We start from the raw sequence: 17,679 nt of genomic DNA, 5'->3' as shown, positions 1-17,679 counted from the left end.
TGCGCCCTGGGCTCCGGCCTCCGGCGCCAGGGGGCGGGTCCCGGCGGGGGGCGGGTCCCAGGGGGCGGATCCCGGCGGGGGCGGGTCCCAGCGGGGGGCGGGTCCCGGCGCGCAGCTAGGCGGGACCCCTGGGCCCCGCGTCGCTGTGACCTTGGACTGGCTGGCGCCTTCTTCATCAGGCAGAGCCCAGCCAGCCTGTCCCTCCGCTGAGAGCACGTTGGAGGAAGGCCCCGCCGCGCCCTCGAAGGAGGTGCGCCCGCCAGTCCAGGCCCTACTTCCTACCTGAGTTCCTCAGGTGTGGGTGCTCTTCAGGACCTAAACCAAAACCCAAAGCCAAACCCACTACCGTCGAATCGATTCGGACTCATAGAGCCCCTGTCGCACAGAGTAGAACTGCCCCATAGGGCTTCCGAGACTGTAAATCCTTACAGAAGCAGACTGCCACATCTTCCCCCTGCCGAGCAGCTGGTGGAATTCCAACCGCTGACCTTTCGGTTCGCAGTGGAGCGCTTTGACCACTGTGCCACCAGGGCTCCCTGCAGGACTTAGCAAAATGCAGATTCCGGAGTTGCACCCAGCCCTAAGGAATCGGTTTTCAGGAAGGGTACCCAGAGCCCCTAGTTCTTACAAATGTCCCATTGCTCAGCACGTGTGAGACCCTCTACTCTACACCTTGCCACCCAGTGTCTGTAGGAGGCACGGGGGGGGGGAGGGGACTTCCTTCCACACTCACTCAGATGCAGAATGAGCCAGGAAAATGGGTGAGGGTGGGCTCCAGGCTCTGAAAACAAAGGGGGCCACTCACTCTACCTTGTGGTGTCCCTCACTCTACCTTGTGGTGTCCCATGGCCATTCTTCCTTCATCATCTGTTAACCTTCCTCATGTCCCAAGGCTAGGGCAGGGGTGCTACTGGCCCTGAGGGCACAGCCTGCCACCAGCCATGGGCAGTGTCCACAATCTCCTTTCTAAGGAAGATTGCTGGAAGCCATGGAAAGAAGGGAAGTTAGAGCACCCACAGCCGTCACCCAACCTCCATCCCCTACCCTGCAGTCAGTAGCTTGCAGTAATGACTACTGCCTCCCACACCACTCATCTTTAAAGGATGGGGCTTCAAGGGCGCCTCTGTCTCTGCAAAGACGGGGCAGGTTTGGGGCTGCAGGCGCCCTTCTCAGCTTTTGGGTCCCACAGCAGTCTACAGCTGCCGCTGCCTTAGTCTCCTGCCTATGCCATTGTTATGCTGTTGGGTCACACCCTGACAAATAGTGCCTCTGTACACAATAGAATGAAACGTACTCCACAGGGTTTTCACTGCCTGACTTCAGAAGACCGCCAGGCCCTTCTTCTTAGTCTGTCTTGGTCTAGAAGCTCCACTGAAACCTGGTCAGTGTCACAGCCACACAAGCCTCCCCTGACAGACATGCTGCCTGTGCATGAAGCGCAGTGGCTGGGATTTGGACCCACATTTCCTGCATGCTCGGTGAGAGTTCTACCACTGAGCCACCAAGCCCTCTACCCACTGTATTAAGCTAGAGAAAAGAACATTTTGGATTCCAGCCTTCCAGATGCCAAGTGTTTCTCCCCTTAAGATCTTCCTCGAAGCAACCTTCCCAGAGGAAGCTGAGCTTTCTTATGCTCTTCGCTTTTACGCCAACAGGATTACCCAGTTCTGAACTACCAAAATAGGACAGAGGCACATTCGCAAATAAGACATGAAGACTGAAAATAGCTTTATAAGGAAATCCACTCCCAACGTGCAGCTTGTATTCTGCTTGGACAAAAGTTATGCCAATCCCGGGTAACTGTGGCATAATCCAGACCAGTTCAAGTCCCTCAATGCGTTAGCCACTCAGCATCTATCCCAGGCAAAGGGGTCACAAGGTTCACACCATCTGCCAAGCTGATGTACTACAGCAGAGGTTGGTAAAACTTTTCTGAGGGTCAGAGAGTAAATATTTTAGTCCAGTAACTCTCACTGGGGTCAATTTTGCCCCCCAGGGGACATGAGGCAATGCCTAGAGATATTTTTGTTTGTCACAACTGGAGAGATGCTACTGGCCTCTAGTGGGTAGAGGCCAGGGATGCTGGTGAACATCCTACAATGCACAGGACAGCACCCCCCAACACCCACACAACAAAGCATTATCTGAGCTAAAGTACCAACACTGTCATACTTTGTAGACCACATTCACTCCGTCACATATACTTTTTTGTTTTTACAACTCTACAAATGTAAAACACGTGGGCTGTCCAGATACAGGCCACAGGCTGCAACCAAGGCTCTGGTGTCACACAGACTACCCGGCAGGTTAACACAGGCCTGTGGTTCTAACCCTGGGGGAGAGGCACCCTACCCCCCAGGCAGGGAAGAGAGTCCCTTTGTCTACCCACAGCCTCGGAATTGGGAGCTGGAGCTGTTCTGTAATCCCAGTGATGTCACAGAGCAGAGAGCATCTTGGCATTAACCTTATCCAACCCTCAAGAGACAATCACCATTTGCTTCAGCAAAACATTATTTTATTTTCCTATCAGCAAATATTCTCATTTGGCACCTGACTGGCATCAAACCAAAGCCTTTGGGATGACAAACCTGGGCCAGGATCAGTTCCTAGTGACCACAGAACCGCTCACAAACATCATGTTTGTAGGTCTCAATGCTTATGAGCATCAGAGCACCTATTCCTCTTGCCAGCCCCATGGACCTGGGGAAGCCTCAATCTGCCTCAGGTGCGCTAACAGTGCCAGCCACAAAGTGGGGGGAAAGTTCGTGAAGCTGCAAACTGTGCGGGTATAGGGCCAAGCAGAGCTTTGAAAGCAGAGCTCCCTTCCCACGTGACCCCACCTCTGGGTCCCAATCGTGCTCTTATTGAACATAGTCCTGTATCTACCTTGGCTGGAATGAAGAAGAAGGCCCCTTCCCCCATCACATAGAAGAGGAGGCACAAGCTTGTTTATGGTTCTCAGAGTTCAAGCATGTAACAAAGACAGGAAGGTAAACTCCCAGGTCAGCACGGCTGGCCAGAGGAAATCCCTGAATCCATCTCTGCTGCCTTGGGACAGGGGTGCTTCCCCATGGGTCCATAGAGGATACTCAGACGCCATTAGTACATTTTAGTTATATGCAACATCCAACTGTCAGAAGCATTTCTGGCCTGGGATCCTTCTCAGGTTAACCCAGGATTTGCAGCTCAAAGCTCAGAGCAATAGGAAGTGCATTTTAAGGGTCAAGACTGCTCTGTTTGTCCCTGCTGTGGGAATAATTTCAGACACGATAGGTGTAAAGAAAAGTGGGCATTGTCTTCAGACAGAGACCTCTCCGATGGTGCAGAGGAAGGAGGGTCAGGCTAGGCGTCCAGCATTCTAGCTGTCCGGGGCTCCCTCCCTGGCCCCTCCGCAGGCTAGTTGACCCGGCAAGCGCGGATCATGAGCAGCTGCAAGAGAATGAAGACCGGAGACGTGATCAAGCCAAACCAGAGCTCCCGAGTCTGCTCCACCAGCTTCTGGCACAACAGCATCTCGAAAACGAACTTGAGGCTAAGGACTGTGAGGACCCAGAAGAGGCGGAGCACGGCCAGCCGCTTCTCTCCGTCCTGGAAGAGGCGCACCGACACGATGGTGGTGAAGTAGGTGCTGAGCCCGTCAGCGGCGAAGAAGGGCACGAACACGTTCCACCAGGAGAGGCCGGGGGCCAGGCCGTCCACACGCAGTGCCAACAGCACGGAAAACACCAACAGGGCCAGCAGGTGCACGAAGATCTCGAAGGTGGCGAAGCCGAGCCACTGCACCAGCTCCCGGAGCGAGAAGAGCATCTTGACGGTTTAGAGCGGGCCGGGCCCCGGGCCGCGGTCCAGCCGAGCGTTCCACCCGCCGGGCTGCACCTCCGCTCCTCGCGGACCTCGCCAGCGCCTGCCACCGACGCTGCGCACGAAAGGCAGTGTGCGGACCCGCCTGTCCCGGCCCTTGGCCCTGGCGCGCAACCACTCCCCCGGCCCCAGCCCGGGACCCAGCGCTGGCCGCCAGCTGACGCCCGCCTCGTTCAGACGCCATTCCCCGCCGGGCGCGGCCCGATGGCGTCACTTCCGGCCGACGGCGGAAGTCGGCAGTGGTAGTCTTCGGTCTCGGGGGCGCTGTCTTCTCGGCGGTCTGTCTTCCTGTGGAGACCCCAGGCCGCGCCTCGGATGTCGAGCCCGCAGCTTCTTGTGCTCTTCGGCAGCCAGACTGGCACGGCCGAAGATACGGCCGAGAGGCTGGGCCGCGAGGCCCGGCGCCGGCGGCTGCGCTGCAGGGTGCTGGCCTTGGACTCCTACCCAGTGGTGAGGGCCCCCGAGGGCCTGAGCGGGGGTCCCGAGCAGGCCTGTCGTGCTGGCCCTCAGGGCCCTGGACTCAGGGCGTCACATTTTGTCTGAGACCGGGCCCTTCGATTCTGGCGGTTTCAGGGGAACGGGAGGCTGGGGAGGAGGGGGGCAAGGTAGGAGGGCGCAGGCTGAAGGCGAGAAGGCAGGCAGGCCTCTCGACTGTACTTTTCCTTCCTTCGGGACTCTAAGCGTCCTCATGAGTCCCTTTCACTCCGAAGGGGGGTGGGGTGGTAAGTTGCCTGGGCATTACAGCGGGAGGTCTTACGCGCTTGTCTTTTTGTTGAGGTGAATCTGATTAACGAGCCCTTGGTGATATTTGTTTGTGCAACTACAGGCCAAGGAGACCCCCCTGACAACATGAAGGTAAGGCAGAGCTGATGAGTCTACACCTGCTCAGGAGCTCAGATCCTACCTCAGTCCTCATCCTCTCCCCATTGTCTTGAGAGTCGGAGAAGCACAGTAACTAACTGTCTTGTGTCCACTGCAAGCTCACGTGCATCTCATTTTCCCTTGGGATCCGGGAGGAGCTGGAGACCCTGGTTGTCCTCCCTAGTAAACATTTCATAGGTTACTAAATACCCTTGTCTTCCATCGTAGCCTCACGTGTATTTCCAGGGTAGTATACATGAGCCTGGTCTGGGACTTGTGTGTGTTTCTAGACTATTTGACCTTCAGGGAGCACTCTATGGTTCTTGGAATGTCTACTCAGCACATATCATATTCTGTCTGTGAACACTGTGGCCACATTTCCAGCCTCCTGGGAGTCACAACATAGCATAACCAACAAGTGTGACAGGCAGTTATAATACTAGGAAGTACATGCTGCTAAGACAAGGGCCAGGTGTTGTGGGAGCATTGGTAAGAGACATCTAGCCCAGCCTGGGGCTCGGGGAGAGCTTTCTCAAAAAAAGGAGCATGAGTTGAGTCCTGGAGGACAGAGAGGGCTAGCCAGGCAGCAGGGAAGAGGGAACAGCCTATGGAGGAGAGAAAAACTGGATCGTCTATGGGAAGAGCAAGACAGTTCATTATGGCCGAGACAAGGAATGTATCAGGATGGGAGGGGAGGAGAAGGGAAGCAAGGAGCTGGCCCAATCCCAGAGAGTCAGGGCAGCCACATTGAAGCTCCTGGGCTTGGAGGTGACACCGCCAGGCCATTGTTCTAATCAGACCACGCCTTTTCTACTGGGGAGAACAGGGTGTCAGAATGAGAACAATGCCAGCAGATGCACAGTGCCAGCAGGAGATGCTCATGGTCTGAGCTGGGGGACGACTAGGGCAGAGGAAGGTGGGCACACCCCAAAATAGGATCACAGACAGGACATGTAATTGCACAGATGTGAAGATAAGAAAGAAGAACCGAGACAGAGCTTCAGACTTGGCACTGGGATGGAAGGTCATTTCACTCACAGAAAATGAGGGCAAACAGTGGGGCAGGGGCCTGGAAGACACCCTAGTTGGAGGTGCCAGTGGGTGTGGACTCAGAGGAGGATTCTGGGCTGGAATTCAGTGTCACGAGTGGCTGACATACAGAGTGCCATGGAGGTCTGGGGATGGGTGAGAGGAGCTCAGGAAAGGTTCCGTATGAGAAAAGGAAGCAGCTACCCTGAAGACAGGCTGCCCTGAACGTTGGGGTGTGGAAGCCCAGAGAAAAGGCTGTAACGGGGATGCAGAAGTGTCCCAAGCAGCAGGAAGAGGGAGTGCAACACCCAAGATCAAGGGCAGGGGACTGGATGCTTCAGGAAGAAGGTCTGTAGTGCTCAGAGTCCGGGGGAGGCACTATGATAAGGCCTAAGACAGACCTATTGTTTTGTCAGCAAGGGGATGGTGGCAACCTTGGGCAGAGCAGTTTCAGTGGCTCCCTGGGAAGAGAAGTTAGAGTACGGGGATCAAAGAGCGAGTGAGAGGTGAGTGAAGAGAGTCTTCCTGGGAAGAAATGTTAGAGTACGGGGATCAAAGAGCGAGTGAGAGGTGAGTGAAGAGAGTCTTCCTGGGAAGAGAAGTTAGAGTACGGGGATCAAAGAGCGAGTGAGAGGTGAGTGAAGAGAGTCTTCCTGGGAAGAAATGTTAGAGAACGGGGATCAAAGAGTGAGTGAGAGGTGAGTGAAGAGAGTCTTCCTGGGAAGAGAAGTTAGAGTACGGGGATCAAAGAGCGAGTGAGAGGCGAGTGAAGAGAGTCTTCCTGGGAAGAGAAGTTAGAGTACGGGGATCAAAGAGCGAGTGAGAGGTGAGTGAAGAGAGTCTTCCTGGGAAGAAATGTTAGAGAACGGGGATCAAAGAGTGAGTGAGAGGTGAGTGAAGACAGTCTTCCTGGGAAGAGAAGTTAGAGTACGGGGATCAAAGAGTGAGTGAGAGGTGAGTGAAGAGAGTCTTCCTGGGAAGAGAAGTTAGAGTACGGGGATCAAAGAGCGAGTGAGAGGCGAGTGAAGAGAGTCTTCCTGGGAAGAGAAGTTAGAGTACGGGGATCAAAGAGCGAGTGAGAGGCGAGTGAAGAGAGTCTTCCTGGGAAGAGAAGTTAGAGTACGGGGATCAAAGAGCGAGTGAGAGGCGAGTGAAGAGAGTCTTCCTGGGAAGAGAAGTTAGAGTACGGGGATCAAAGAGCGAGTGAGAGGTGAGTGAAGAGAGTCTTCTTGGGAAGAGAAGTTAGAGTACGGGGATCAAAGAGTGAGTGAGAGGTGAGTGAAGAGAGTCTTCTTGGGAAGAGAAGTTAGAGTACAGGGATCAAAGAGTGAGTGAGAGGTGAGTGAAGAGAGACTTCCTGGGAAGAGAAGTTAGAGTACGGGGATCAAAGAGCGAGTGAGAGGTGAGTGAAGAGAGTCTTCTTGGGAAGAGAAGTTAGAGTACAGGGATCAAAGAGTGAGTGAGAGGTGAGTGAAGAGAGTCTTCTTGGGAAGAAATGTTAGAGAACGGGGATCAAAGAGTGAGTGAGAGGTGAGTGAAGAGAGTCTTCCTGGGAAGAGAAGTTAGAGTACGGGGATCAAAGAGCGAGTGAGAGGTGAGTGAAGAGAGTCTTCCATGGTTTTTTGTTGTTTGTTTAAATTTGTCCATGAAGGATGTGCAGGGTTGAGAAGGTATTTATGAGATGAGAGAGACTTGGACGTGTTCAAATGCTGCTGGAGAAAAGATTGGCGAGAAGGAGGTTGAAGTTTGGTGTCTTAGTTCTCTAGCGCTGCTGTACAAACAAAAATATATTTTCTCACAGTTCAGGACACTAAAACCCCAAATTCAGGGTGCTGGCTCTAGGGAAAGATTTTCTCTCTGTCGGATCTGGAGGAAGGTCCTTGTCTCTTCAGCTTCTATTCTTTGGCTCCTTGGTCATCTTCATGTGGCGAGGCATCTATCTTCTCCCAGCTCTGCTTGCTGGCTTGCTAGTTTAACCTGTTTTTTACATTTCAGAAGAGATTGATTTAAGATGTTTTATTCTAATACTGTCTAGTTAATATATTAAAACGTTTTTCCAAATGGACACGATATAGATATAGAGTTAAGGTTTACAACACATCTTGGGGGAACACAATTCAGTGCATAACAGATGAAGATCAGGGGCAAGTCCGCGTGAAGCCGAAGGTTTAAGAGCCAAGCACGGGGTGATGGCTGTGCTCCGACAGGAGGAGGGCAGCCTTCCTGGAGTCAAGAGAGAAGGGCAGTGAGTAGAGGGTGGGTTCATCTGCTGGGAAGCATGGGGAGGAGAGAGAGAGCAGAGACCCCCCCCACCCCTCAGGTCTGAGCCATGCTCTGCAGTCAGGGTGGAGTCACACTGGATGTCAGGAGTCACCAACTCAAAAGTGAGTGCAGATAGAGAACAGTGCCAGGATGGCTGCCCTGAGAGAAGGCCTGCGCGGGGAGCCAGCGTAGAGATCTGGGATCTTCCCAGATGGTGCTGCAGACTGGGGCCTGGGTGCAGAGGCCAGGGTGAGGTGCTCTTCTATCCCCAGGAGGAAGAGCCCAGCCTCACCTCAGGCCTGTACAACAGCACTGCGGCAGCACAGCTCCCAGGTTGGCCAGATGCTTCCTCCTAGGGAACCACGTGGCCAGGTGAACAGGCTCCCACAGGCAGGGCCCCTGCCCCACCTCCTTGCCGTGAAGCCAGTCGACAGGCCCCCATCCTCACAGCTGTCTGTTAGCGCCTCTCAGTGTAAACAGGGCACATCTGAGGAAAGACTCTGGGGTGAAGGACAGACAGCTGGGACAGGACCACGGAGGCTGCTCTGCGGAGAAGGAGGAAACAGCAGGTGCCACAGAAACACTAAACTGGACAAAATCAGAGACCAAGGAAAAGCTTGGAGAAAGGTTGTAAGATAAAGTTAGGGGATTCTCCCAGCAAGTATAACAAAAAGCAGAGAAATAGAACATGGAAAGAGAAAATACCAGAATTTAAAGGTCATTCCAGAAAGTTCAGCGTGAACACAAGATAGTGGGAAGGAAGTTATCAAGGATGAGCAACAGAACTGATGGGCAAGTCTTCACCTGATGGAGCCTACAGGTGCCGGGAGGCCCCACCCCACAAGAGCAAGGCCCAGCGGGGCTTGTGGGCATAGACTTAGCTCTTGGGGATGGTGCCGGGGCGACACGGATGGAACCACACTCAAGGGAGCAGACAGCAGACCAGCTTTTGGCTTCCCAGCAGCCACCTTGAAAGCTGGAGGCGAACCTGGAGCACCTAGAGCAGAGCCTCGGATTCTCGAGGAAAATGACTTCAACCTAGAGTATGCCTGGCCCACCTGTGAACCAGCTGTGGGGAGAATCAGGATGTTTACATTTTCATATGAGACGTTATTTCTCATGACCCCTGTCTTGGGAAGCCCAAGAGGTAGTTCTCCACTGAAACAAGCGAGAAGGCCGTCCCAGGCTTCCGGGACACGGGCCCTGACCCAGGAGACGTAGAGGAGGGGGTCAGGAGGTGTGAGCCTTTGACTGCCAGGTGTGGTCAAAAGAGGTGGAGCTGGGGACCTGGGAGTCTGTCTGACGGGGTGTCAGCCACAAGCGGGGCTGGGCCTCTGAGGGGTGTAAGGTCCCACACCCTCCCCTGTGCAGGAGCTGGGCAGGTTGGGGTGGAGGCTGGGCAGCGTGTGCTCAGGGAGGCATGAGGCGTGAAGACAGGCCACATGTGAGCCCTGTGTGCTGGAGGCCCCTTTGGCAGCTGCGAGGAGGCAGGGGCTGGACCCTTTGCCAGGGCCAAGTACATGAGGTGTTCTAGATGAGGCCTCCAGGCTGGCTGTGATTGGCATGGCTGGGGATGGAAGGGATATGTTTGCAGACACAGGCTCAGACCTCGGGGTTGGGGTCCTAATGTCCCTGGGGACAGGACTAGCTGGGGCAGGCTGTGCAGTGGTGGGTGTGTGGAGTGGGAAATGTGAGCATGCAGGGCCAGGTGAGCGAGCAGGGGCAGAGGAGGGTGAGGACAGGGCAGGCAGAGCCTCGTGTGGTCAGGAAGAGCAGGGGCCCGGAGCCCAGGGTGGGAGCCCTGCAGAAGAGAGTAAATAGCAAAGACCAAGACAGCCTGTTGGATGTGGCAGCTCGGCCTAGAGCAACCTGAGGCTGTGGAAGCCCAGGCTGGAAGTCACAGGCTGGGGGATGCTGGGGTGAGAGAAAGCGAGGCTCAGGTCCTGCCATCATCCCACCAGATGGCCTCCTGGGTTGGGGCCTGGCCGTCATCCTCCAGGACATTTCCTATTCTTCTGTCTCCCCCATCAGGAAACGCCAGCTTGCCTGCTGCCTGGTCCCATGCCCTGTGCCTGGAGGGCGTGGCCCCCGCCCTACACTCTGTGGTGGTAGCTTGGTGTAGTTTTTTTTGTTTGTGGTTTTCTGTATTTATCTAAATGTCTGACTGCTGTAATCAGAATAAACTGTGTTATTGTCTTAATAAAATAGGATCTTTAGGAGCAAGAGGGTGGGCGCCCTGGCAAGGGACCTGGGGCAGCCCTCCTACCCACCCTGTGGCCTTTCATCCTGCAAGCTGGGCCTGGCAGTCTCCTCCACCCCCCTGATGCCCTCCCCGCCATTCCTGCTACTTGGTCCCACCTACTCCTGAGAGCTGCAGGGCTGGCCCAGGGGTCGGGGACTCTAACCAGGGTTTCTTCTGGTTGCAGAACTTTTGGAGGTTCATATTCCGGAAGAACCTGCCACTGACCTCCCTCTGCCAGATGGACTTTGCCGTCCTGGGCCTTGGGGATTCCTCGTACACCAAGTGAGTCAGCAGGGATGGCTCTCCCAGGTCACTGCGGGCACCTGTGATGGCTGCACCTCATCCCCACAGACAACCCGTGGAGGAGCACGCACTCACACCAGGCCCTCCCATCCCAGGGTGGGAAGGACACTGGAGCAGAAGAGGCTGCTGACATCCAGGGTTCAGAGCCAGCATGTGGGCGGCCCTACCACAGGTCACCGTCATGTGCTAATGGCACAGAGACCTACCTGGTTTCCCAATGTGTGTATAAACACAGACTGTGAAACCTGTAAGACTTGCAGAAAGAGCATAGAGAGCAGTGCCGTGGGCATTGCTGCCTGTCTAGCCCAGTGGCAGACAAGGAGTCATCAGCACCACTGGGGCCTGTGGGCCCGGCCTGAGCCCCGCCCGTGAATGCCTAAAAGAAGGTAGTGTCAGACCTCACCTAACTTCAGGGGGAACAATGAGAATCACCATCAAGAGCAGGCCCAAAGCGGATCCCTGTGAGGCAGAGGTCAGACATACCTCCACTCTCTAACTCCTTTACCAATTTGGACACCAGCTGTCCTCCCATAGCACTGTCGTCTTTGCTGGGTTCGATAATCTGTTGCAGTGGCCGCACAGAGCGCACAGACCATACTTAGGGTTAAGTGGTGTATTAAGGAAGTAACAGGCCACAGCTCACGGTCGGGATCAGGAAACACGCAGGCAAAGTCTGGAAGGCTCCCCTGAAGTGGAGAGTACATCCCTCCCTTCTTAGCGCAGGACAGCTCTCTCAGCTCCTCGGCCGTATAAGCAAGCAGGTCCTTCTCTCTGCCATGCCCGGTCCCTCTCAGCCTCAGCCGTGCAGGCCTCCTCTCGGCCCCCTCAGGACAGGCCTCCTCTCGGCCCCCTCAGGACAGGCCTCCTCTCGGCCCCCTCAGGACAGGCCTCCTCTCGGCCCCCTCAGGACAGGCCTCCTCTCGGCCCCCTCAGGACAGGCCTCCTCTCGGCCCCCTCAGGACAGGCCTCCTCTCGGCCCCCTCAGGACAGGCCTCCTCTCGGCCCCCTCAGGACAGGCCTCCTCTCGGCCCCCTCAGGACAGGCCTCCTCTCGGCCCCCTCAGGACAGGCCTCCTCTCGGCCCCCTCAGGACAGGCCTCCTCTGCTGTCAGCTTCTCCACTGCCAACTGACCCAGCTCTTAGCCAGTGTAGCCGCTTTGTCAGCTCTCTAAGCTACATGCCTGGCAGCAGGTTTCTGCTGTCACTACTGACGGTGCCTCAGGGCCATTTCTAGGCCTGTCACTGCCACAAGCATCTCGCTGTCTTCAGTGTCACAGCCCACGACCTGTGTTACAGCTTTTAGGATCTTCCTCGCCATCTCTTTCTCTGCTTGTGCCTTCTTACCTTTCTTGGTTTTTTTTTTCTTTCTGTTTCTGTCAGTGTTAATTTTTATGAGATTGACTGCATGTGTAAGCAAACTCCTGGTCAATTTCAAGGTATGGCCTTCTCACCAGGGCCACAAACTGACCATCCTCAGTAGGCCACACACTTCATTTGCATAGTAGGGTAGAGTTACTTCATTTGCGTAAGTTTATTGGCCAATCCCTGCAAGGTGTGTAAAATAGACCAATCACAGAGTAGTCTGTAGCCCAGAGCCAGACAAAAAGTACCAAACCTCAAGATGTTTACAGCTTACCCAGGAAACGTAATTCAGCCTGGACAAAAGTAACAGACCCCCTGGGGTAGAAAACTAGGGCAAAGGTAATTCCTCAGGACTGGGGGAAAATCCTTCAAGCAGTTTTTCCGAAGAACCGAGGCACAAGGCCACATAAAGGAATTCATTTCACCTCAGCACCCCACCTGCCCGAGAGGTGGGATGGCTGCCATCTCTGCTTGTTTTCTTTCAGTATCTCTGCACACACAACTGTGCCTCTGAACAAATAGTATATGGTTTTGCATTCTTTTCTAAGGAATAGTGCTTGGTGTTCAAGCTTTGAAGGATTTGTGTTCAAGGGTCTGCATGGCATCTTAAGACACTGGAATCTTGAAACCTCAAACTGCCCACGCAGGGGACCAGGGGTGTTAAGTCTGTGTGCCCGTAGTCAGTATCCTCCAACGCTGACCCATGGGGAGGGCTCTGAGGTCTTCTCAGGTAAGAGAGGATGGAGTGGCCATGTGACTTGACTCTACCTGGAGCCTGTCGTGCGCAGTGTGTGGACACCCATCCCCACTGTGCACATGTTCTCAGGTGTGCAGGTGGACAAGCCCCAGGCCCACAGCACCCTTGGCAGGCTCTCAGTGGAGGCGGCCAGAGTCCTCCTGTGGGCCCTGAGGCTCTGGTTCCCACCCTCGGTGACACACGGTGGGCAGTGACACCAGAACCTTGTTAGAAAGTGGGCAGAGGGTGGGCTTTTTCTAGTGGGGCTGCTCTGGCCCCCTCAGCAGTGCCCTGCCCCCCTCCAGGGTACGGCTGGGATAGAAAGTGCACACAGGGGCTGCCTGGCACCTGGGGTCCCTATTGGCCCAGCCTCACTCTGTTCCCTCCACAGGTTCAATTTTGTGGCCAAGAAGCTGCATCGCAGGCTGCTGCAGCTTGGGGGCTGTGCCCTCCTGCCCACGTGCCTAGGTGACGACCAGCATGAGCTGGGGTAAGTCTACATCCCTACAGACAGGGCAGAGGGAGGGTGCTGCCGTCACCAGGTCCTTCATGTACCCATGCGTGCTCTCAACAGACCCAATGCTGCCATTGACCCTTGGCTGAACGACCTGTGGGGAAAGGTGTTGGCGCTGCACCCAGTGCCCCCTGGCCTCAGCATGATCCCACCTGGAGTCCCGTGAGTGCAGCCTGGCCTGCCCAAGAACCTTCCCACAGCCTGAGGCTGTGGGCGTGTGGTCCTGGGGAGCCTAGGTTGAGCCCCTGCCCTCTCCCTAGTCTGCCATCCAGGTTCACGCTGCAGCTTCTACAGGAGGCTCCCAGGACTGAGGAGTGGCATATGCCCATGGCAGGCCCTCAGGGACCCCCCTCAGAGCTCCAGCCCTTCTTGGCACCCATGGTCTCCAGCCAGAGGGTCACCGGCCCCACACACTTCCAGGACGTCCGGCTGATTGAGTTCGACATCGCGGGCTCTGGGATCAGGTGGGGCTCTGGCGTGGGCCTGGCCCAAGCAGGACCCAAAATACTAAGTGGGCCCTGGGGTCTGCCCAGGGTCAGCAGGTGCCGGGATCCAACGGGGCAGCAGGGCACCAGGGTCCACCTGGGGAAGTGGAGCACTGGAGTCCAGCAGGGGTCTGCCCGAGAGCAGCAGGGTGCCAGGGTCTAACTGGACAGCAAGGTGCCAAGCATCCTGGGGAGATGTAGAGAACATGGCTCAGTGCCCTCAACAGAGAGCCCAGGGTGAGGGTGGGCCACAGATCTGGGGTCTAGAGAGACAGTCCCTCCCCACAGAAGGGCGTGGGTATGGTGGCCAGGGAGGAGGCGCAGGTTGGCTCACCTGCAGGGGAGACGGTTTCTGTTCAGTGCCCCCATCCTCACCTCCTAGGGCGCCTGCTTCCTTTCTCCCAGTTTCCCCAGAAGGCCCAGTGCCCTCTCCCAACATACATGTACCCCCCACTGTCCCCACACCTTCCTCCCACACATCCCCCACTGAGCCCCAACCCTCCCTCCACACACATGTACTCCCCACTGAGCCCCGCACTCTCCCCACACACACGTGCCCCGTACCCCGCACTGAGCCCACGTGGCTCTGCAGCCCTTGGTGCTCTCCCACATAGCTTTGCTGCCGGGGACGTTGTGCTAATCCAGCCTGAGAACTCAGCCAGCCACGTCCAGCAGTTCTGCCAGGTGCTGGCCCTGGACCCTGACTCATGGTTTATACTGCAGCCCCGGGAGCCAGGTGAGCCTGAAGGCCAGCAGACTGCCCCTGCTCTTCCCATCCCCACCCCCTCCCTCCCCCATGACCCGACCCACCACCAGCTCCCCCAGCCCACCGCCCACCCTGCTGCCGCAGATGTCTCCTGCCCCTCACGGCTGCCTCAGCCCTGCTCCATGAGGCACCTCGTGTCACAGTACCTGGACATCGCCAGCGTCCCTCGCCGTTCCTTCTTTGAGCTCCTGGCTGGCCTCTCCCCAGATGAGCTGGAACGGGAGAAGCTGCTGGAGTTCAGCTCTGCCCAAGGCCAAGAAGGGCTCTATGACTATTGCAACCGGCCCCGCAGGACCATCCTGGAGGTGGGCACAGGCGGCAGGTGGGCCCTGAGCCCAGGATGAGGTTCGGGCCAGCCTGAGGGACGCTCCCCCCCCCAGGTGCTCTGTGACTTTCCACACACGGCAGGTGCTGTGCCCCCCGACTACCTGCTGGACCTCATCCCCCCGATCCGGCCCCGTGCCTTCTCCATTGCCTCCTCTCTCTTGGTGAGGGTTCCAGGGACACAGCCAGGCTGGCTTTGGGGAAACAGGGGTGGGGATGAGGTGTGGAGAAGGGGGCTGTGACCATCAGGCAGCAGAGTCCAGGGTGCAGGTGGCAGCACCTGCAGCCAAGTGGCCAACCCACACTCACAGTCCCTTCCCCCAGGCCCTCCCTGGGCGTCTGCAGATCCTGGTGGCTGTGGTGCAGTACCGGACGCGCCTCAAGGAGCCCCGCCGGGGCCTCTGCTCCTGCTGGCTGGCTTCCCTGGACCCTGGCCAAGGTGGCCCTCTGCTCCGTGGGGGTGGGGGTTACCGGGGCCCAGGGTCCTTGCTCCCCTATGCAGTCCAGCCTGTCTTGGGCTGGGGGCCTACCGTCCTCAGCCTGGCCCTGCTGTCTCTTCACGCTACCTCCCTCCTACAACAGGACCCGTCCGGGTGCCTCTATGGGTGCGGCCTGGAGGCCTGGCTTTCCCGGAGACCCCGGACACACCTGTGGTCATGGTGGGGCCTGGCACAGGTGTGGCGCCCTTCCGAGCAGCCATCCAGGAGCGGGTAGCCCAGGGCCAGACTGGTGAGTGCACAGGGGTCCCAGGGCAGGGGCCCAGTGCAGTCTGCTTCTCGGGACCTCCTTGAGGGGACCCCTGAGGCCTCGCAGGAGGCCCCAGCACCTGTGCCTGTGCCCCATCTCAAGTCTCTGTGCTTTTCCCTAGGAAACGTCCTGTTTTTTGGCTGCCGCCAGAGGGACCAAGACTTCTACTGGGAGGCTGAGTGGCGGGAGCTGGAGAGGAGGGGCTGCCTCACCCTGGTCACGGCCTTCTCTAGGGAGCAGGTGTGTGAGCCCAGGCTGGGACGGGGGTCCCGAAGGGCATAGACTCAGCCCCCCTGGCCTGGAGGGCAAGATGGGGTGCAGGCTCAGCCCCACTGGGTGGAGCAGAGGGGCGCAAGGTACAGACACTGCTTCCTGCCCCACCCACAGGAGCGGAAAGTGTATGTACAACACCGGCTGCAGGAGCTTGGGTCCCTGGTATGGGAGCTACTGGATCGCCGTGGTGCCCACTTCTACCTGGCAGGGTGAGCAGTGCATGGGGAAGGGGTGAGCTTAGCCCAGGGGTTCCAGGCCACACTAAGCCTCTTGCCCACTTTTCAGCAATGCCAAGTCCATGCCAGCTGCTGTCACCAGCGCCCTGACGTCAATCTTCCAGGAGCAGGGCGGGCTTTCTGGCCCCGATGCAGTCAGCTACCTAGCCAGGCTCCAGCGTACACTGCGCTTCCAGGCAGAGACCTGGGCCTAAGCCTCCAGTGAGCCCAGAAAGGAGTCTAAAGGGCATGTGCCTGGGGGCATCCCCACCTCTGGGCCTGTCTGAGTATCAAGAGCCCCTGCACATAGTGCCAGCCCACTCCAGCCTCTGCTGTGGGCCGCCCTCGGCCACCCTCACCTCACCAGCACCTCGGCTTCTTTACCCTGCGTCCATGGCCTATGCCCATCCCGTGGTCTGGCTGGATCTGGGCTGCTGGCTGGGACAGGACCTCCTGCTGGCCCATTCCCCACGGGCAGGAACAGTGACCCAGGAAAGCACCCAGGAGCCCAATGGGTCCACGTGAGAGCTGGCCCTGCCTCCACCCCTGCCCTGGGATCCCTGCCATCCCACCACAGTCTGGGGCAGCGCAGTTTCCAGTCACTGGTGCCTGCACCACACCATGAAATGCCAGGCCCACCGGGGCGCAGGCCCACACCTGGGGGCAGTGAGGACAAGGGCTTACCTGTGGAGCTGAGGGTGAAGCTCCGCCAGCACAGCACCTTCCTGTTCCAGGAAGGTGAAAGTGGGGCAATAAATTATGGTCCCTGGGTTGCCTGACTACTCCCTTGGTGTCTCTTCTGTGTGTATCTTCCTTTGCCTCAGGTGATGGGTGGGCCGCTTGACTGTCCACATCAGGGTGGCCCCCCCATGGTGGGCGTGTGCATGCAGGTGTGCTTTGTGTACGTGTGTGCATGTGTGCGCCTGTGTATGCACATGTTTCTGTGTTTCTGCTTGTGTGTGTGTGCCTGTGTATGTGTGCACGTGTTTGTGTTTGTGCCTGTGTGCATGTGTTTCTATGTATTTCTGCCTCTGTGTGTGCCTGTGTATGTGTGCACGTGTCTGTGTGTGTGCCCACGTGTTTGTGCACCTGTGTATGTGTGCACATTTGTGTTTGTGCCTGTGTGCGTGTGTGCAGCTGTGCATGTGTGCACGTGTTTGTGTTTGTGCCTGTGTGCACGTGTTTCTATGTATTTCTGCCTCTGTGCACCCACGTATATGTGCACGTGTTTCTGCGTATGTTAGCATCTGTGTGCGTGTGCACCTGTGTATGTGTATTAGTGCATGTGTGGACCTGTGTATGTGTGCACGTGTTTGTGCATGTGTATGTGTGTGTACCTATGTGCGTTTCTGTGTGTGTGTGTGTGCCTTTTGTGTATGTGTGCACGTGTGTTTCTGTGCGTGCACGTTCGTGCGTGTATTTTTGTGTGTGCTCACGTCTTTGTTCCATTGCTCAGTAACTTCTGGCTGAGCTGCCCTGCAGTGCTTTGAGATTGAGTTGTACTGGGGCGCACACCTGCTGTTTGCTCATCAGAACCTAGAGCTCCCAAGGCAGGTCAGCCCGGCCCAGGTGACCGCAGAGCAGAGGGGCAGGCTGGGCTGGCAGGGAGGGGACCCGGAAGGCGACGGGGCGTGGGAGGTGCGAGGGGCCGGGCCGGTGGGCGGTCCCGCCATCGCTTTCCAGGAGGCCGGGCCGAGGGG

General features: G+C 57.0%; 2 protein-coding genes across 5 annotated transcripts; one reads left to right on the top strand and one right to left on the bottom strand.

Moving 5' to 3' along the window:
* Nucleotides 1–2,480: 2,480 nt before the first annotated feature.
* Nucleotides 2,481–4,059, bottom strand: TMEM203 (transmembrane protein 203). The gene has a single exon (XM_049896036.1). The coding sequence runs from the start codon at nucleotides 3,805–3,807 to the stop codon at nucleotides 3,397–3,399; it is 411 nt and encodes a 136-aa protein (XP_049751993.1). The 5' UTR covers nucleotides 3,808–4,059; the 3' UTR covers nucleotides 2,481–3,396.
* Nucleotides 4,060–4,061: 2 nt separating this feature from the next.
* NDOR1 (NADPH dependent diflavin oxidoreductase 1) lies at nucleotides 4,062–16,758 on the top strand. Of its 4 annotated transcripts, none has more exons than XM_049896033.1 (14): nucleotides 4,062–4,311; nucleotides 4,639–4,716; nucleotides 10,440–10,537; nucleotides 13,047–13,145; nucleotides 13,230–13,331; nucleotides 13,430–13,633; nucleotides 14,269–14,390; nucleotides 14,628–14,725; nucleotides 14,801–14,908; nucleotides 15,069–15,183; nucleotides 15,327–15,473; nucleotides 15,613–15,731; nucleotides 15,879–15,973; nucleotides 16,050–16,758. In XM_049896033.1, exons 1-14 carry the CDS (start codon nucleotides 4,177–4,179, stop codon nucleotides 16,192–16,194), a joined length of 1,665 nt encoding a protein of 554 aa, XP_049751990.1. In that variant the 5' UTR covers nucleotides 4,062–4,176; the 3' UTR covers nucleotides 16,195–16,758. The 4 variants fall into 4 exon arrangements, with proteins under 4 accessions (XP_049751990.1, XP_049751988.1, XP_049751989.1 ...); XM_049896031.1 differs by having other exon boundaries at nucleotides 14,505–14,725; XM_049896034.1 differs by having other exon boundaries at nucleotides 4,228–4,311; nucleotides 4,688–4,716; nucleotides 14,505–14,725.
* Nucleotides 16,759–17,679: the final 921 nt, after the last annotated feature.

This window comes from Elephas maximus, chromosome 9, assembly GCF_024166365.1.
Source record: "Elephas maximus indicus isolate mEleMax1 chromosome 9, mEleMax1 primary haplotype, whole genome shotgun sequence".
Lineage (NCBI taxonomy): Eukaryota > Metazoa > Chordata > Mammalia > Proboscidea > Elephantidae > Elephas > Elephas maximus.
The sequence above is the reverse complement of the archived record's forward strand: the minus strand, read 5'-3'. Positions and strand labels throughout refer to the sequence as shown.

Bases quoted from the DNA above. Each gene is read 5' to 3' on its own strand.
- TMEM203 (XM_049896036.1), bottom strand. From the start codon at position 3,807: ATGCTCTTCTCGCTCCGGGAGCTGGTGCAGTGGCTCGGCTTCGCCACC.
- NDOR1 (XM_049896031.1), top strand. From the start codon at position 4,177: ATGTCGAGCCCGCAGCTTCTTGTGCTCTTCGGCAGCCAGACTGGCACG. The intron at 4,717-10,439 runs GTAAGGCAGAGC...TTCTGGTTGCAG, and splicing joins ACCCCCCTGACAACATGAAG to AACTTTTGGAGGTTCATATT. The intron at 13,332-13,429 runs GTGAGTGCAGCC...CCCTCTCCCTAG, and splicing joins ATGATCCCACCTGGAGTCCC to TCTGCCATCCAGGTTCACGC.